The 16,047-nt window shown below is 38.6% G+C and overlaps 1 protein-coding gene across 9 annotated transcripts in view; it reads left to right on the forward strand.

Annotated features, from left to right (window-relative positions):
* Window positions 1-16,047, forward strand: part of LOC134535580 (very long chain fatty acid elongase AAEL008004-like) — a 349,726-nt gene that overhangs the window by 261,061 nt on the left and 72,618 nt on the right. For 5 of the 9 annotated variants that reach the window (XM_063374780.1, XM_063374787.1, XM_063374782.1 and 2 more), the window contains one exon: window positions 4,203-4,291. In XM_063374780.1, the coding sequence (XP_063230850.1) occupies window positions 4,231-4,291 (61 nt within the window). In that variant the 5' untranslated portion in view covers window positions 4,203-4,230. The remainder of the gene's footprint in view (window positions 1-4,202; window positions 4,292-16,047) is intronic. The other 4 variants (XM_063374783.1, XM_063374781.1, XM_063374785.1 and 1 more) reach the window with 1 other exon arrangement.

Consider the following 16,047-nt stretch of genomic DNA (forward strand, 5'->3'; position numbering starts at 1 on the left):
CTAGGGATTAAGCTACCTTAGTCGAAATTAACAATGCGTTAGTCATAGAATTTTACGTATGGATATTACAGTTGTAGAATTTTCAAAAAATATTAAATACCTAATTATTATTTTAAAATATATTAAAGTTTGAAAATAATACATTTTAGACCATACCGAAGGGACAACGATTTTCATAAACGTAGAATTTTATGTCATTTGAGTTTTATTTATTTTCAGCTTAAGTGTGAATGTAGCTAATGTAGATCAAATGGTTGAATAAACGAATAAGAATTTAATGTTTCGTCGTCATAATTGACGGAATGAATAAGTAGGAAGTAACGGGAGTACCCAGAAAAAAACACACTAGCTCTTGCCAACGTCCACCAAGTTTATCACTTGTAAATATCCTGGATTTGACCCCGTTTGTAATCGAACCAGAATAGCAGTTTTTGGAGACGAGTGATACGACCACGATTTTATTTAAATTTATTTTAGTACCAAAGAGAAAACTAATTTTTGATATTGTTAATTGGTGTTATGACAATTTCAGCAACGGTGACATTGGTTGTGAGTAAGAAAACCATAAATTTACGTCCACGCCTTACCTAGGACTTAAATCCAGAATCGCTCTACCGTAAGCCAGTGTGCATTCAACTGCGCTACGGAGGTTGACAGACCACTCAACCACAGTGGTCACATATTTATGTGGCACCACTACAAACCTAGCGGCTTCCAGACACGCGTGGAGCAAGGAAGGAAAAAGGTTTTACGTCATTCGAATTACATAAATGTTGACAACACGCTAAATATCATTTTAAGTTGTATACAAATTTAAAAAAAAAAAAACAAATTCAAGCAGTCGCCGAAATAAAATTTCTCCGAAATTCTGTCAACATAACTTGGTTTATACGTGTAAAAACCTTCATTAGATACAATTTATTTATTGCTAACGAATATTTTGGTTTAATTTAAAAGTGATCAGATAATCGGAATAAAATCGATGAATAAAATGGAAAAATTCGAGAGAGCCTTTTAGGATTCGCCAGTGATGTGTAAAAACCTAACCTTAATAACGAGAAAACTCATGTGCTCTCCTGTTGTTCATATGGCAAATAAACTTGTAATATGAAACTCGGGCACGAAATTTAACGCGAAATTCTTTAAAACAATGCCGAGTGTGATAAATATAAGAAAATTGTGTTATCAGTTAAATTTCTTTACGCAAATAACACGTTATTTTCACACCCGCTGCTATAATTAGATGACGGAGCAGCTACGCTGTTTATTGAATTATTTGAATAGCGAACCAAAATTTAAAAATATATTATGAAACGACTCTGATGAAAGTCAAAGAGACTTGATAAAATACAAAGCCAGGCTTTGGACCTTAAATTAAACAAGGAATCTTATTAAAATAATACCCACTTTTTTTAAAATTATTAAACAGTTTCCCTTTGGCTTTGTTAACTTTGGTTTCCGTCATCCACCACAGATGGCAGCATCCGTGGTTACAGATTACTGTTTCATGAAAATTCCGCTTCATTCTTGAAATTACTTCCACCATATGCCGAGAGCTAAGATGACAACCTCACGGTAAGTTTATCGCCCAGCTAGAGGGAAGCATCAAACTTCTCTGATAAACAGCGCTGCTTTACTCGGTCAAGTTTACAACACACTGCCAGAGTGTCCCTGAAACTCACCGGGCAAATGTTATGTATTTTTGTCAAGCCGCGTGACGTGTCGTTTACCGAAAGCTATTGTGTACCGCACGACGGGCTGGTGACTTTTCACACCACTTATGCTTGCTTCATGCCACTTCTGGGCCTGAAACCGTGCATAGCTCACCTTCAACTGCGAATCCCCAGATAGTTAGCCTGCGGCGGCAAGGACGGGACTGTGAAACGATGGCAATGCGCGCGAGTTCATTTCACGCGTAATATTATTTTTTATTTGGTTTGGTTGTATGTTCTATCCAACAACTCAAGACCAATAACAGAATTGCACAAAAATCAAAATAAAATATATACAATAACACACAAAACATACTGTTCAAACAAACATATAATTAAAAATATACACATGGAAAAACATACATTAATAAAAGTTCCTAACAAAATTTATTAAATGTTGAAAGGAATTGAAATTTTTTGATAAGAATAAATATAAATTTTAAAATTTTACGATATAAACTGACTAAATTATTTACTTAAATAATTTTTAAACCAAATTTATATTAAAATTTTAACAGCTTACTTAAAATTTTGACAAGAATACTTATATCTTTTAAATTTAAATGATCAAAATGTCTCTTGCTTTTAATTTTCTCTCTAGTGAAAGGCTCTAGTTTGCGACAGTAAGTATCATAATTTTTAACGCACCTATTTATTAAACTATTTTTTTTCTACTTATGATATTGAAAGAGTCATTTATGCTATTATCATGACATAGAATTCTTAATACAATCTAAAAATTTAACTGAGCAGTCATAAAATGTTAAGAATCATTTAATAAGATCAATAAAAATACACTATGCCCACTCTTGGGAAAAATTCACTTTTAACCATTAACTTAACCACCATTTGACGTTCTTTCTATTGGCATACAACACTGACGTTTTTAAAATTCTCTCTTGAGAAATATAATTTTTGTGACATAGTGTCTTATGACTCTCAAGTACAGATATGTATTTATGGAGGTGAAATTGGAACCGAAAGACGCCAATTTGGTTTCACAAGTTTTTAGGACATTACAATTTTTTCTGGATCAGTTTTTAAATTTGGCTTTACTAAACTTTAGTTTATAATTTAACGGATATCATTAACTTAATTTGTATTGGCCGCTGAAATATATTTACCTGTAAAGTTATTGGCGTTTGATAGTCAATTCATTTTCAGGAATGACCACAAGTGTAATAACACTGTCAATATACACTATGTTGCCTTTGTGAATCTCTGATGTGCGATGTCTGTGCAAATGAAAAAAAAAATTATTATCAAACGATAAAACATTTTTACCTCATAAAGGTGTGTTGAAACCAATGTGGCTTCCTTCTGGTCCTATCTCTGTCCCTTAAGCAGTTAATGTGATTAAGTTTCTTTTTTTTGACATCTTACCTTGCAGTGTTCGTTAGTGAATGCAACTTTCTAATGCTGGCCAGTCAGACTTAACCGTTATTTCACCCGAGGCATCAGCTTCCAAGGATGTGATTGCTGGTAAGATACCACGGGGAACTGCTTCGCTGTAGGTGGTTGAATTTTAATTCCTGAGGAGTGCACTTTTCTTGTTTTACAGTCGGGAACTATAAGTTTTCATTCGTGAGTAAACTTTCATGTCATAAGTATCTTATGTTTCATTACTGGAGACTACTTTCATTTGTAAATAATTTGTGTTTTATTACTCAAATAAAAAACAAAGAAATTAAGAAAGAAAAATTAAAAAATAAATAGAACTTCATGCAGCTTACGTAGTAAAATCTTTAGTTTGAGCCTAACATAACTGGTTGGAATATTTGTGAGAAGCCTTTCTATATGTTTAATTTTTTAATATGTATAATATATAATCATCGAAAAAGTTTACAAAGCAAGTTGTTACATTGGCTACATTTAACAGTCATAGGTGGTTGTCAGCCGACAATAAAATATTTTACTTTAGTCTTAGACAAGTTTGAAGCCAGTAATTACTTTCATGTGTGTTGTGTTGGCAAAAGCGAAGTTTTGGTGTATCATTGGCTTAAAAAAAACAAAGTATCGATTACGTACTTGCATAGATTAATTTTTATCGTTATTAAGTAATTAAACACATCACTGTACAGTTATGAGGGGAGGTGGGAATAATAATTACGTTAGAATTTCTAAACTGATCGCGACGGGCCACAAACGTGATTCAGCAATCAAATAGAAGTATGAACCCCACATTTAATTGCAAGAAAGGGAGTAGGATTAATATAGCTGCAAGAATCATTTAGTGACGGTTATCACACTGTTACGGTGTAGAGGTAGCAAGATTTATATTTGGGACAAACGCGAGGTAAGGTCAATGTTCATGAAAGTGTTTATCCATTCAAGGTAATGGGAGCGAATGGAGATAACATAAAAACCAACTGTGTTTATTGTTTAGTCCATGTTTGAAAAATGCAAAGTGCTTAATTCATTGTTGTTTTAGTGATGATATTGTTCCATTGTTGTTGGATTACAATTGATTTACTTTCTCTGTTTTCATAGCAGCAGTCTATAACGCCACTGCGTCACCATGTCTACAGGGTTAACGAATATTGTCGATGGCTACAAAACGTTCATGGAGATAAATAGTGGTAAGTACAATAAAAAAATTAATTTTATATATGCACGCCTCCCATACGATTTTATTTCTGCATTATAATGATAGCAATAAACAAACACTTTTTAATTAATTGTATTTCCATGTGAGGTTACGACCAAAAATTAACTAGCAAATTAGACCAAAACAGGGAAAACCACATGTTGTTGCTAAAACCTTGGGTCAGGCTTAAGATGGATGACCTGAGTAACTCAGATTCATCAGTAATAAATAACAAAAATGCTTCATTCTGGATCTCATCACTCTAGTAACACAAATTATTATAAATTTTAGCATGATACATTTATGCAACTCAATATGGACTTTAAATTTTTTTACAAATCTTTTGAACAAAATTAAAAAAAAGATCTGAATTACTTGAGTCCATAATATATTGTCTCCATGGGTTATAAAATTATGGAGAGTAGAATTCTTGCAAAAAAATTATTCACAAGTGCTATATAAATTAAATAATGACTTGGTACGTGAGTCTAAAAAAATAGTTGCGACGAGATGACACGTGGATGGAAAACAGGTAAGTCCAACTTCAGTCCCGATGCGCTCACAGCGTCACCCCAGCGGATACAAAATGCCGAAGTCATAAATTAATTGGGTCCCTTAAAACATCGACACTCCCTCAGTTCAATTAGTTCATGTTCCCGGCGAAAGTACTAGGGAAATAAGTCATAGAGTTTTTGATTCGTCGGAGAAATGCGTGTGGAACTACACAGGTTAAAACTATGAAAAAATTCCTAGAGTGTTGGGCTCATAAAAATAGTTTCACAAATGATTTATAAAATGTTTGCCTAGGATAGCGAGTTGGTTACCTTGCCGCTCCAGCTTGCTCTTGCAGTGACACAACATCTGGTTTACAACAGCTCGTTTACCTTAAGCAGTTCGTGCCCAGGTCAAATGTTCCTGCGTACGGAGCAATCTTGTGGTCGCGCAGAGCTCAAGGGTCGCTTACATTGCGCGGTATTCACGAAACTAAAAGCCACAGTAGCTAAAATTGGTGGTATTTTTTGACGTGATAACGTCTTATAAATCGATGAACGCCGGCTGCACACACGGAAAAGCATGACTCATTGTCACGTTCCGCCTGAGCCGAGCGTGCAAGAACCGGCCAACCACCGTGCGAGAAAATCTTCTATAATATCAAACCGGTTAAGGCGGGATTTTTAACTAATTTTTCGTGATTAGCTATATTTAAACAAATTATTTAAATTAAATTTGAAAAAAACTGTAATTAATTTTTGAAAATTAAAAAGTATGCAATTTTTTATCAATGTTTTCTTATAACGTTATCACGTTAAATTATCGTCCGTAAACCGACTTTACAGACAACCCCCTTTTTTTATAAATACTTGTGTGCTTTATGTTTAGTTATTTGTGCAAATGTGATATGTTCAAAGTTAGTCTTTCAAAATGCACACGCGTCTGAATGAGTCTTTTAAATCCCAAAACAAAAGAAATTGCAGACTGTCTCAAACTTGGGAGTCTCTGCCGACTAAGGTGACTGAGTTGGTGCGAGTGTGCGACTCGGAGCGGCGTGCTCCGCACTCGTACAGGGCGGGTGGTGTGGAGTCCCGCCTCCTTGCTGTCCACACAGTCCACACCGTTCAGCACCTCGCTTCACGGAGATGTTGTCGCCGCCAAGTCATCGTAGGAAGTCCCCTGGTTGCTTATTCTAACTTTATCGTTTCGATGAAATTTGTCGTTGCCTACCGATTATCATTAGTTCTTGATAGTTTCGTTTTCTAAGCTTTTCTGTGATATCATTCTCGATTATAAAATCGTTTAAAACTATATTTTTGAAACGAGAGGGCCTCATCGCTGAAAATATAATTTTTTGAACTGCCTATTGTATTAAATAATTTGTACTTTATGATAAAAATTTTTTTTAGATAATTGCTATAATAACTTATATTCTTAGCTCAGTCCATAGGTTTCGTTATATCGTAATGAATAGGCCTATAGCATAAAATTTCTTACTAATAATAATAAGTTATCTGACCACAAGTAACTTAAACATAATGTTGTTAAATGTTTATTTGAAACACCTATATTTATTACGATTATGCATAAAAAAGGAATTAATATGAACTGTACACCTGGTAAATGAAAATACCAGATTTTTTTTCTTCTGCTGCTATAAAATCTTTCGCAGTGCCTCCACAGTTTTAAACTCCAATTTATATTCATGGGAGTGGGTGACCTTCATTGTTTCTAACTACACTTTATCTTGATTTTACCAACCAATAAAATTTTGATTCTAAAATTCATTACATATTTTAATACAACATATTTTCGTTTCATAAAAATATGTTTTATTTAGGTATAATATTTAAGAAATGTATAGCTTATTTTTAATTCGTTTCGTTGCCGCTCTTACGTCATGCCCACTCTCAAGTCTCAGAGAAGTAGAGGAAATCGAATAACTCTAACTTAACCGAGTGACTGTAGCGTCTTACCGATTACCTACTTATAATACACTTAACTTGCTCTCGATATTTTCTGTCGTAAGAAACCCTATCGAGGGAACTCGACGTCGAGATGAGTCGATGAATGTAACGAGTTACTTAGAATAAGCCCCCTGGGACTCCACAGCTGGAGTCTCCACCTCAGCTCTTCACGCATGCACGTGCGGCTGGCGTGCCGATGCAACATACCGGAATTCACACGCTTGATCCCCCTAAACATTGGCACACTTGCACACAGTTATGGAAATTCAAAACTTGCGCTCCTGGTATCATTTATGGTACGCCTCCCGTCTGCGTGGACAGTTTTAAACAGCACTTAGACACTAAGCGGAGCACACACTAAAAATAGCCTTTAAAGGAATGAACTAAAAATATAAATAAATAGCCAAACATTCATATAACTAGCCTTTAAGGATTGGTATGTTGAACAAACAAACTCCTGCACAAATAGTTTGAGCCAAAAAAAGTTTAAATAAATGATTTCGTTTATTAATAAGATAAATTAACACCACCTACTCAGGGAGTTTTAGAAATATATCGTATGTGCATTTTTTAAATTGTTTTTATGTTAGCCTGTTATGTGTATATTTTGTTTAGAGCCGTACATAGAGTGTTAGGCTATAGTTTATGGCCGCTAGGGATCATAGCAATGTAACAAAAATACTCAAATTATTCGCAATATAACAGTAGCACGTGCTTGGTATCTATGAAACAGTTCATGGTAGGTTTATGAGATTTATAATAACACAGTGTTTCACTGTGATGTTGAGTACAGTGTTAACTTAAATTGTACACCTAGCTTAAGGGGATTCGCTACTGAAAATGTTAACTTTTATATTTATTTTGTGAGGCATTCAGATATGTTTTTTCCTGTTTAAGTGGTATAAAAAACATGTACACAAATTAAGAAAAAATTAAAATGTGTACGGTGAAGGTTTTTTTTGTAAATTTTATGTAATATATATGTAATATACAAAATACTATATAACTCTGGAACTATTTATTAGATTTTCATGAACCAAGTGTTATTTTGCAGCTGATGATGTCCTCTTAATTATTAGGTATATTCATATTTGTACTTTTAAAAACTAGGATATAATACAAATAGAACTATTTGTTTTATAATAATAAATATTTACACTAACAAAAAAATTTAAATCTCAATTTATACAAAAGTCACATTCATAAATCTACCTAAAAATTAGCTCAAATACTGAAGAATTCACTGAAAAATTGTAATCCCCGTGCAACAAATACTTTTTGAGTTATATCAATTCAAAATTTTAAAAACCCAAAATATATGATTTGCAGGAATCACCTGTTGAAAGTTATAGTACCTAACATTTTGCACAATATTCAGTTGAAAAGGCCATCAAACTTTTGTTTTGACGTCTCTGCTTTTGTTAGTTTATGAGAATGATTTATTTTACACTATAAAATTCTTATAAGAGTTTCTTGTACATTATTTTGTTGTATATTTTTATAAAAAAAATACTAAAAACTTACTCCGAAAAATGAAAATTGAGTAAAAGTTTGTTTGGAAAGAAATAAGTTTTGCACGGCTTCAAAATTCACCAGCACAATAAGTTAGGCCCTCCAGTTGTTTTTTTTTCTTTCTTCTCCTTGAGTTGTGCTTATCCAAATTTATTTTTGCATTCTGAATATTTTTTGTGTTTTTGGATCCTAGCAAGGCAGAGTCGATTCCGATCAAAGCTTTTTGCAATTTTTTCTGTCTGTGGTCCTGGACTAATGCCACCTTCCTTTTGAAAAACAGATACAGTCTTCATGCATCCAGTGTTATATTGACAAATGCCCTCACTGCCTCCAATTTCCAATTGCATACTTCTTTGAAACAAAAGTGGTTTTTGGGCATTTAGACCATACAACACCGTGGAGTGATTCATTTGCATGTTGTGTTTTTCCTGTTACACACTTTCTTAGTAAGTCATCTGAAGATAACCTTTCATACAAGGAAAGTATTTTATAAAATACTTTGTCACTAATAGGTGTTCTAACCATTTGGTTATTTGGTATAGGTTTTTCGATTTTTGCTAATGCTCTGTTGAAGAAACATCAAGAATTCTTTCCTTCGGGTCATTTCTGATGATGGGGATTTTGGTCTGTTGAGCTACAGTGATGTAATGTAGCAAAAATTGCACCTTTAATCTTTTTAGTATCTCCTAGATTGTTCTGGAAATCAAATCTATAGTACCCTGTAAGTTTGTCTATAGTTGAAGCCTTCAAACTTCCATGTTTTCTCCCTCCAAGTGGATAACCTTTCCCTGTGATCTCGGATGCTATTTTTCTGAGGCCTGTCCCTAACCTTTTAGCCACATGATTCAAGCATTCAACTTTTTCTATTGCTAACTCCCCGTAAGACTTTATAAAAACACTTTCAATAACTCACTGTTTTATTCAACATCAGAGAGCACAACTATAGAAAAAGAATCATAGAGTAAACAAGTCAGCTGATTATTTACTTCTTCATTTCCATGAATGTTATTGCTCTGATAACTATATTGGTAGACAGTTGTTAGTTCATAAACGTGAAATTAGCATGGTTCATAAGAATTTAGGTCTAGCTTGTGAAAATTCTTGAATAAATGCAATTTACTTTTGAAATGCCTATTTTGGGATTATGTAGGGTTGTAAAAAAGTAAAAAATTAGACTCTTACAATGTTAGGATATAGTTATAAAATATAATTACCTTGTTAATTACATTACATAAAAGTTAAAAAAAAAATATTTCAAGAAATTGAAAATTTACAAATTTTTCATTATTTTCAGTAGCAAATCCTCCCCACAGATACACACCAATTCTAAATATTACAATTTAAATTTTCAAATCACTCTACCTAGTAAGTATCACAGGGTCAATCTTTGTGACAAAATGACTATGTTTGTATAACTCATGATTAATATGAAGTTTACAGTAAGAAGTTGAAGATGAAAAATACAGAAGTTGATGATGAAATGCCAACAGTAAGTAATAGGAAATATGAGCCTGATCGAGAAGAAGAAGACTTTGCAAGTACAGATTCTATGCACAAGAATAATTTACGGAAAAGAGGACCACAAGTTAATGCAATGGCCTGGCAATACCAGATATCCTTCATGAGTCGGAATAATGACACGACCTATTGATTGTACAGAAAACATAATAAGTGGTTCCTTGGTGCTAAAGAAGTATACTTTTTACCTGGAAATATCGTGCCCTTAGAAGAGTTCAAAATGCACGGGACTCCGGGTCTGTACGAATTGCTATAGGATATTCTCACAAAGATTAACAATGGTACAAAAAATGCTAGAGCTAACCAATGCACATTTTCGCGACAACTATCTGGAAAGTGGCATATATAAACGCAAAGATCGTGAAAAAACGAACATTCTCGCTTACCTTCAGTGAACTAATAATACGCGGTGAAGGTTAAAAAAGCTAGCAAGTGGTCGGAAATTTGACGATGTGTATTGGTATGACCCCAATTAAGTAGTGGACAGTCTTAGACTTCTACATGCTTCGCTTAGCACAGGAAAATATTCACACATCAACGAAATAGTCTCCATAATCGAAAAACTGAAGGAAGTCAGTTACATTCAATGATTCGAACCGAAATCGTTCACGAACCTCATTCTCATGGAAGACGAAAATACCTTCTTTGCAAAGTCATAGTTCGCGGAATTGATGATTTATTCCAGGTGGACCTTGTTGAGATGATACCTTATTTCCTATTGAATAAAGGTTTTAAGTACATGTTGATAGTCATCAATGTGTATAGGAAATTCGCTTGGGCTAGACTTGTAAAATCGAAGACTGCACCTGAACTAACCAAGACAATGGCCAATATTTTGCGTGATGACCATGCAAACAGATCTCGGTAAAGAATTCTACAATGCAACCTTCAAGGCTTTTATGAAGAAGTATGCCATCAAACACTACTCTACATTTAGTAATGTCAAAGCCTCCATTTTCGAATGGTTTAACAGAACTTTGTGTACCAAGATGTAGCAACAGTTCATGGCCTGCAGACCGACTACAGCTGTCCCCTTCACAACCTTAGTGCAATTTATGGCGTGCAGCCACCCAACAAGTTTGAACGAGTATTTGCCTCTACAAACTCGCAGCTAATGCGGAAATGGCACCCGCAGTGTGAGTAGGAGCCTACATATGTAAATAGCGTTCAACAGTTCGTGCCTTCAGTTGTCGTCCGACTGCAAGAAGATTTTTTAGTTTCATCCTGACAATGTGTACGTTAGCGTAAGACCTAGCTTCAGCAGTGTCGAGTACAGCTACTGGGATGCCAGATATCTGCGCATTTATAGGGAAACTGTGATGGAGGCACGCAGCACTGGCAGTTTTCGAACTTTCCTATGTCCAACGAACCGACTCAGCAGCTGTTAGATTGCTGCGAACCTGGAAATGTGCCGTCTATCACATAAGACCACAAAAATTCCTTACAGCCTGCATCGACGGGGTAGTCACCTCGTCTGCACGTGCAACACCAAACTTGGACGTGTTGCAATCTGTTCCGACCTGCTACCCATATACGTAGACGCCCAAAATACTTGCGACTCGTCGTAGTTCAGTCAGTGATCCTGTATCAACAAGCACTGAGGCAAAGCCAAGTTGCAGCCTCGCTCGCAAACGTCATCCATTTCTCACCAAAACAGTCGTCGCCTAAGAAGCTGTCCAGTCGGATTCCTGTGTTCCTGAGTCCGACAACTGCGAACCAGGTTAAAACCAGAGTCGACGAAACAGCACCCATAGTCAACGTGGTAGTCCGTGCAGCGTTAAAGACATTTCTTACGAAAATGCTTAATGCTTTAACCTGATATATATTGGTGTATTTTTAAAATAAAGTTGTAAAATTTTAACATATGTGATTTTCTTTCTAGTTTTTTAAGGTACCTGCTTTTTAACCCATAAACGCGAAACACAAAGAGTGGAACTGCAGGCGCACCACAGCGAATAACAGACTACTCTACACCCACAAGCTCAATAAAAACTATCATGTTCGCGATCCCTCCGTGCTTACACATGACTGAGACAGACTCAATAACTGACCCGATATTTTAGATATCGCCCTAAATAAGCGTTTCAACATGGGATTCGAACTCGTGGTTGTTCGCGACATCTCGTCCGACCATTTTCCTGTCCACCTAATCTTTGATGATGCAACTCTAGACAAAAACCTACCGCGTAAAATTAGGGATTACAATAATGCGGATTAGCCACAATTTAAAAATTATTTAACGACAAATCTCCCTGACGCGGCCGAAATTAACATGGAAAATAGCGAAAAACTAGATTCCGCGATAACAGAAAATCCAGGATGGTATCAGCCAGTGCATCCCAGAAAAGGAGGTTAGGTTAGCGCGTGACGAACTGCCAGAGTACATACGCAGCTTGATTACACAAAAAAAAAATCTACTGCAGCGCGAATACACGCGGCGATGGACACAACAGACGAAACGCTGAATTAACGTACTAAACACAGTCATATCCAACGAAATTTCACTCTAATGAAGCAGCCAGTGGAAATCGAAAGTCTCAGGACTCAAAACCCAGGACGGTAGTGCCTGGGCAATGACGAAAAGAATTTTTAAAAAATCGCAAAAATCCCGCCCCTTCATACTAACAATGGCGTAGTTTTCCAGCCCCAACACGAGGCACAGGCCTTCGCCGACACACTAGAATTAGCATTCCACCCTAAAATGCAGCCCTGCGACAGGCAATTCACCACACAAATTTACCGCGAACTACGTGTTAAATTGCGACAGCTCACAGTCTCCGAACCCTTGCGAACACAAGCACAGGAAAAAAAGCGCGCTATCAGAAAAATGAAGCCGTGCAAAGCCCCCGGGAACGACGGCATACAAGATGTTGTTCTCAAACAACTCCCAAACGAAACACTTGAATACCTAGCTGAAACATAAATGCAATGTTCAGAGAAAATATTTTCCTCTCCCAGTGGAAGGAAGCTCAAGTTATCGTCTTCCACAAGCCGGGTAAAGATTAAACATTACCCCGAAACTACAGACCAATCAGCCTCTTAAGCAATGTGTCGAAAGTTGCAGAAATTATGTAACTACATCGTCTCAAACGACACATTTACGACAACATAATGCCAAACGAACAGTTCGGCTTCCTTAGTACTCATTCGACAGTCCACCAACTAGTGCGTCTCACAGAAGAAATAACGAGCGCATTTAACCCACACGATTACGTAGTCGCTAGGTTTATAGACGTAGAAAAGATCTCTAACAGACGTAAAACAAAAAAATAGCAGGAGTACCACAAGTTAGCATCCTAGGCCCTGTCCTCTTTAATATATATGTCAGTGACTTGCCACGCCCCGCAAACTGCTTAGTAAAATTGGGCTGCTATGCAGACGACACTGTACTGTTCAGCAGTTCCCACAACATCCAGCTAGCCACAGACAGACTATACAAGTCACACTCACCGAGTTCCAACAGTGGTGCACGACCTGGCGAATCAAAGTAAATACAACTAAGACCGAAGCTATTGTGTTTACTCGCAAACGCATTACACCTGTTGACAACAGGCCACAAATTATTCTGTTCGACGAAAACATTCCCCACACAGACTTAGTTAAATACCCAGGTGTCCATATGGACAGGAAACTGTTTTGGCGCAACCATATAGATGCCAATAGAACACAGGCTCAGGCTATAATTAGCTCCCTATATCCAGTAATGAGCAGGCGACGCGGCTGCACTGTCAAAAATTGCTTGCTGCTTTATAAATCTCTAATCCGCCCCATCATAACATTGCAGCCCCTGTTTGGGAAACCGCAGCTCGCACACACTTGTTAAAACTACAGCGAATTCAGAACAAATGTATTCAAATCACTACAGACGCCCCAGTATACTGCTCTGTAGAATCATTGCATCGTGAAACGGAATCGGAAAACTTTGCAAGACTTTTACATTAGAACTAAACAAATGTTTTACGATAAATGCGTAAATTGTTTAAATCAACATGTTTTCTCACTCGGAAATTATGATCTTACATAACATAAAAATACAAACACCCGAAATCATTCCTCGCGCAACGCCCCCCGTAGCGACGCGCGATCGGTTGAGCAGCCGGCCAATCACAGCCTCGCTGTGATTTTTTTTATTTCTTTCTTTTTCCTAGCCTAAGTTATTCTAAGTGTGTAAGGGGAGGGTCCAGGTTAGGGGAGGACCTAAGTGTGTCTCAGGCCGAAGCCTATACACTCTACCATGCGTGGTATTAACCATGCAGGACAAGGGCGCGTGGATCATGTGCTAATTGGGGTTTATTGCACAGCCATGGCACCATTTTAGCCATAACTGACGCCCCTTAGGTTGCCTAGCCTATAAGCAAACTAAAGTGACCCAGGTATAACCGGCATAGACACAAGGAAACCCCTGGGCCGGGTCATGCGGGGATCAAATAAACATGCATTAAAGCAAGCAAGAAAACTACTGGACAAGAAGGAAAAAGGCCCAGGTAAGAAGAGTTGGGCGGGGCAAAAAGAATCAACCATTAAGGGTTGGGCGCTTGGGCCTTGCGACCCGCATTATTAACCTTGAACACACCTGGGTTATTATTATCCAGGGGCGCATGCGCCCCCAGGGGCGGGCGACTTCATCATCCGTCAGCCCAGCCCAGAAGCTCAGGGAGCCACCTGTAAAAAAAGAATGGGGATGCTGTAAATATTCCCTTAGCCTTGCGCCGGAGCCGCGGCTTGGTCAGCGGGACAGCCTCGGTTCTAGCAATATTTACAGCAGAGAAGGCGGCAGAGCAAGCTCCGCAAGCGGGTAAACCCACTGATTCGCCGGCAGCTAGGGCTGGTGCGATGGCCGAGAACACAAGTGCTCTCGACGGTGGGCAGACGAGCCAGTAAACCGGCTCGAACTGCGGGCGCACAGAGTACCAGGCAGCTTGGCGTTGCGCCATCTTCATCTTCCTTCTTCAAGTCGACAGCAGTGTACCTTTCAAGCCAGGGTCGGGGAGGGTCCCAAACCTTGCTGCCCAAAATCCCCGAGACGGTTGAAGGTCGCGCCGCTCGAGGCTACTACTGCTAGGCTACAGTAACCCCAGCCGATGGTCCCTGAACTCTTCCTTCGGAGTTCCGATGCTTTTCAATTCCGTTGCGCGCGCAGCATTCCGCAGCTCCACCGGTTCTAGCGCACAGTTCCTCTACACTTCGCATTTTTTTCAGCTCATCGAGCTCCCCTGCCGTGCCTTCGCAGACAAAACTGCTTCCAGCTGCGCGCCGAGCAGCCCCCGGGCTACCTTTCACCCCGATAGCCGTAATAACGACTCCACCATGGCGGCCAGTGTTTATTGGTTATTCACAGTCACTCCAGCACTCAGCTCACTCACAGCAACAGTCGGGCTGGGATCCCGTATCCGCCACCGCGGGACGCGGTCGGTAGCAGATGGCACTGCTAAGCCGCCCCCACGCAGCCACAAATCCCCCGTGCACTGCCAGCTTTCGGTTACTCAGCAGGTCGCAGGGAACTCCCGGCCAACAGCCCAAAGGAGAGATGCGCGCGCCCCGAGAGACGACCGCCGACTTTTTTTTACAGCCGAGGCCGGACCCCAACCACGCGGTTGCGGATGAGTGGGTAAATTTCGCACATACACTTTGTATTGCTGGCAGTTAGTTCGTCATCAATAGCTTAAGTATTTAGTCTAAGTTACAATAAAAATTTCGCGTTAAACATGCGAAAACATCCACACACTACCACCACCAGTGATAAGGAAACACAGTGCGGATTCAAAATAGTGCGAAGTGTATGGTTGGCCCTCTGGGGTTCTCTGCCTGTCCTGTTAGGGCTGCCTCTCATGTCTGACGGGCATGGTTCGCCTGGTAGGACTTACCTCCAAGTTAGGCTGGCTGGAAGCCCGGCGGGAAACAACAAAACGTCGCCCCTGAAACAACCAGTGCCACCCCAATCAATGCGGACAGCAATTTTCAAGCCTCCAACGCACCCCCCCCCCCCCCCCCCCCCCCCGCTTGAATGGTAGACTCTTTTCTACTCGGTCCAACTCTTCTTCCAGAACCATCCTTCTGATTCCCGTATCATCCTGCTTGATATTAATGCATGAAATTTTTGCATCCCGCATGTCAGAGCCCAGGGTTTTCCCTGTGTCTATTCAGATTTTACCTGGGCTCCACTTATCTAGTTTAAGTCTTGTATAGTCAGTGATGGGCCTTAGTCATGGCGCCAATCGCTGCCATGGCTGGCCAATCCCCCTCCTAGCACATAATGCAT

The sequence above is a fragment of the Bacillus rossius genome, chromosome 8 (genome assembly GCF_032445375.1).
Source record: "Bacillus rossius redtenbacheri isolate Brsri chromosome 8, Brsri_v3, whole genome shotgun sequence".
Classification (NCBI taxonomy): domain Eukaryota; kingdom Metazoa; phylum Arthropoda; class Insecta; order Phasmatodea; family Bacillidae; genus Bacillus; species Bacillus rossius.